This window comes from Chrysochloris asiatica, unplaced genomic scaffold (assembly GCF_000296735.1).
Source record: "Chrysochloris asiatica unplaced genomic scaffold, ChrAsi1.0 scaffold00372, whole genome shotgun sequence".
Lineage (NCBI taxonomy): Eukaryota > Metazoa > Chordata > Mammalia > Afrosoricida > Chrysochloridae > Chrysochloris > Chrysochloris asiatica.
In genome coordinates, this window is record NW_006408890.1 from 1,505,761 (window position 1) to 1,507,563 (window position 1,803).

The 1,803-nt window shown below is 47.9% G+C and overlaps 1 protein-coding gene across 1 annotated transcript in view; it reads right to left on the reverse strand.

Moving 5' to 3' along the window:
* DHRSX (dehydrogenase/reductase (SDR family) X-linked) overlaps positions 1-1,803 on the reverse strand; it is a 130,182-nt gene that overhangs the window by 22,194 nt on the left and 106,185 nt on the right. Inside the window, exon 4 of the mRNA XM_006876269.1 lies at positions 977-1,078. Coding sequence (XP_006876331.1) covers positions 977-1,078 — 102 coding nt within the window. The remainder of the gene's footprint in view (positions 1-976; positions 1,079-1,803) is intronic.

A 1,803-nucleotide genomic window follows, 5' to 3' on the forward strand; every position in this document is an offset into this window, starting at 1 on the left:
TATTATACCTATTGATCTTAAGTGCCGTGGAGTTGGTCCCGACTCATAGCAAAACTGCATAGGGTTTCTAAGGAGCAGTTGATGGGTTTGAACCACCGACGTTGCGGTTCTCAGTCCAGTTGTGATCCTACAGCGGCACACCAGTCCACCTATACCTATTGTTGTTGTTGTTGTTGTTAAGTGCCGTTGAGTCGGTTCCTACTCATAGAAACCCTGTGGAGGGTTTCTGAGGAGCGGCTGGTGGGTTTGAACCGCCGACCTTGTGTTCCTCAGTCCAACGCCACATCAGGAGTTTTAGAGTTCCTTTGATAGACTACAGTGTATGTTCCACATCACTTTTCTATGCCTGGGGAAACCAAAAACCCGTGTGAGTCACTGCACTGTGATATTCGCTTTAGTGGGGTGGCCTGGAACCGAACTCGCGACATCTACAAAAAGCCACGTAGAAAAATGGTCTGAGACCTAGAGTTCAGTCTATTAAAGGAACTCTGGGAGTCTTGACGTGGGACTATGAGTCAGGGACCAACTCAACAGCACTTAACAACAACAACCACATACAGATATATAAGCATGTAGTTAGCTCTGTGTGGAATCCTGATGTGACTCGGTAGGATCAGACTGGACTGCCTAATTGGGGTTTGGAACTAAGCCCAAGACCCCTACAAGATGAGGCTATTCAGCAAACACCCCACTTCTCAGTAACAGTCCAGGTGAAACCCTAAAACCAGCTAGGCTCATCGTGGTTGTTGTCTGGCGACAAGCACGTTCTGATTCATAGCGACCCTGCGTAGGGTTTCCAAGGAGCGGCTGGTGAGCTTGAACCGCCAACCTTGCTGTTCACACGAGCGAAATTCATCGACGCAAGGAAGCCGTGGGTGTACCCACGTCTCGAGTGTGTGGATCCCCTGCCTTCCCGAGACACGGCCGTGGTGGAGCGGGTTTGAGTCTGTCCCTCACCAAGGTCCCCAGGACTCACCATTGTTTACCAGAACGTGCAGTGGGAGTTTCCTCGCCTTGAACTTGCGCACACACTGTCTGATGGACCTCAGGGAGGCCAGGTTGCAGAACAAGAATTCCACTGCAAGAAGACAGACACCCAGTTATCTCTGAAGCCACGTCCATGCACCCCTGTGAGAGACGTACCGGAATGCTAACTGCAAAGTCAGTGGTTCAAACCCACCTTACGCTCCGCAGGAGAAAGACAAGGCTGTCTGCTCCCGCAAAGGTACCAGCCTCATAAACCCCAAGGAATGGTTCTGCTGCGTCCGGCCCGAGTTGGAACTTAATTGATGGTGGATCATTTCTAGGTTTTTGCTTTCTGCTTTAGAAAAGGTGGTCATTTTAAATATCTGAAAGTCTCTAAAATGTATCTTGAATCCACAATATAAATCAGGGAAGAACACGGTCAACGTTTCTCAAGCTGAGGGAACTAAAGAAAAAATTCAAACGTTGACTTGTGGTATTATAGGATTCTATGAGCAAAATATTGAATGATGCAGAAAGCATCCCAAGAAGATGGAAGGAATACACAGAGTCACTGTATCAAAAGGAAATGGTCGCTGTTCAACCGTTTCAAGAGGTAGCGTAGGATCAAAAGCCAATGCACCTTGGAGGAGGTCCAAGGTGCATTGAAGGAATTGGCAAAGAACAAGGCACCAGGAATTGATGGAATAAAATGGAAATCTTTCAATAAAGTGAGGCGGCACAGGAGGCACTCATTCATCTCTGCCAAGAAATTTGGAAGACAACTATCTGGCCGACTGATTGGAAGAGATCCATATTTGTGCCCATTCCAAAGAGAGG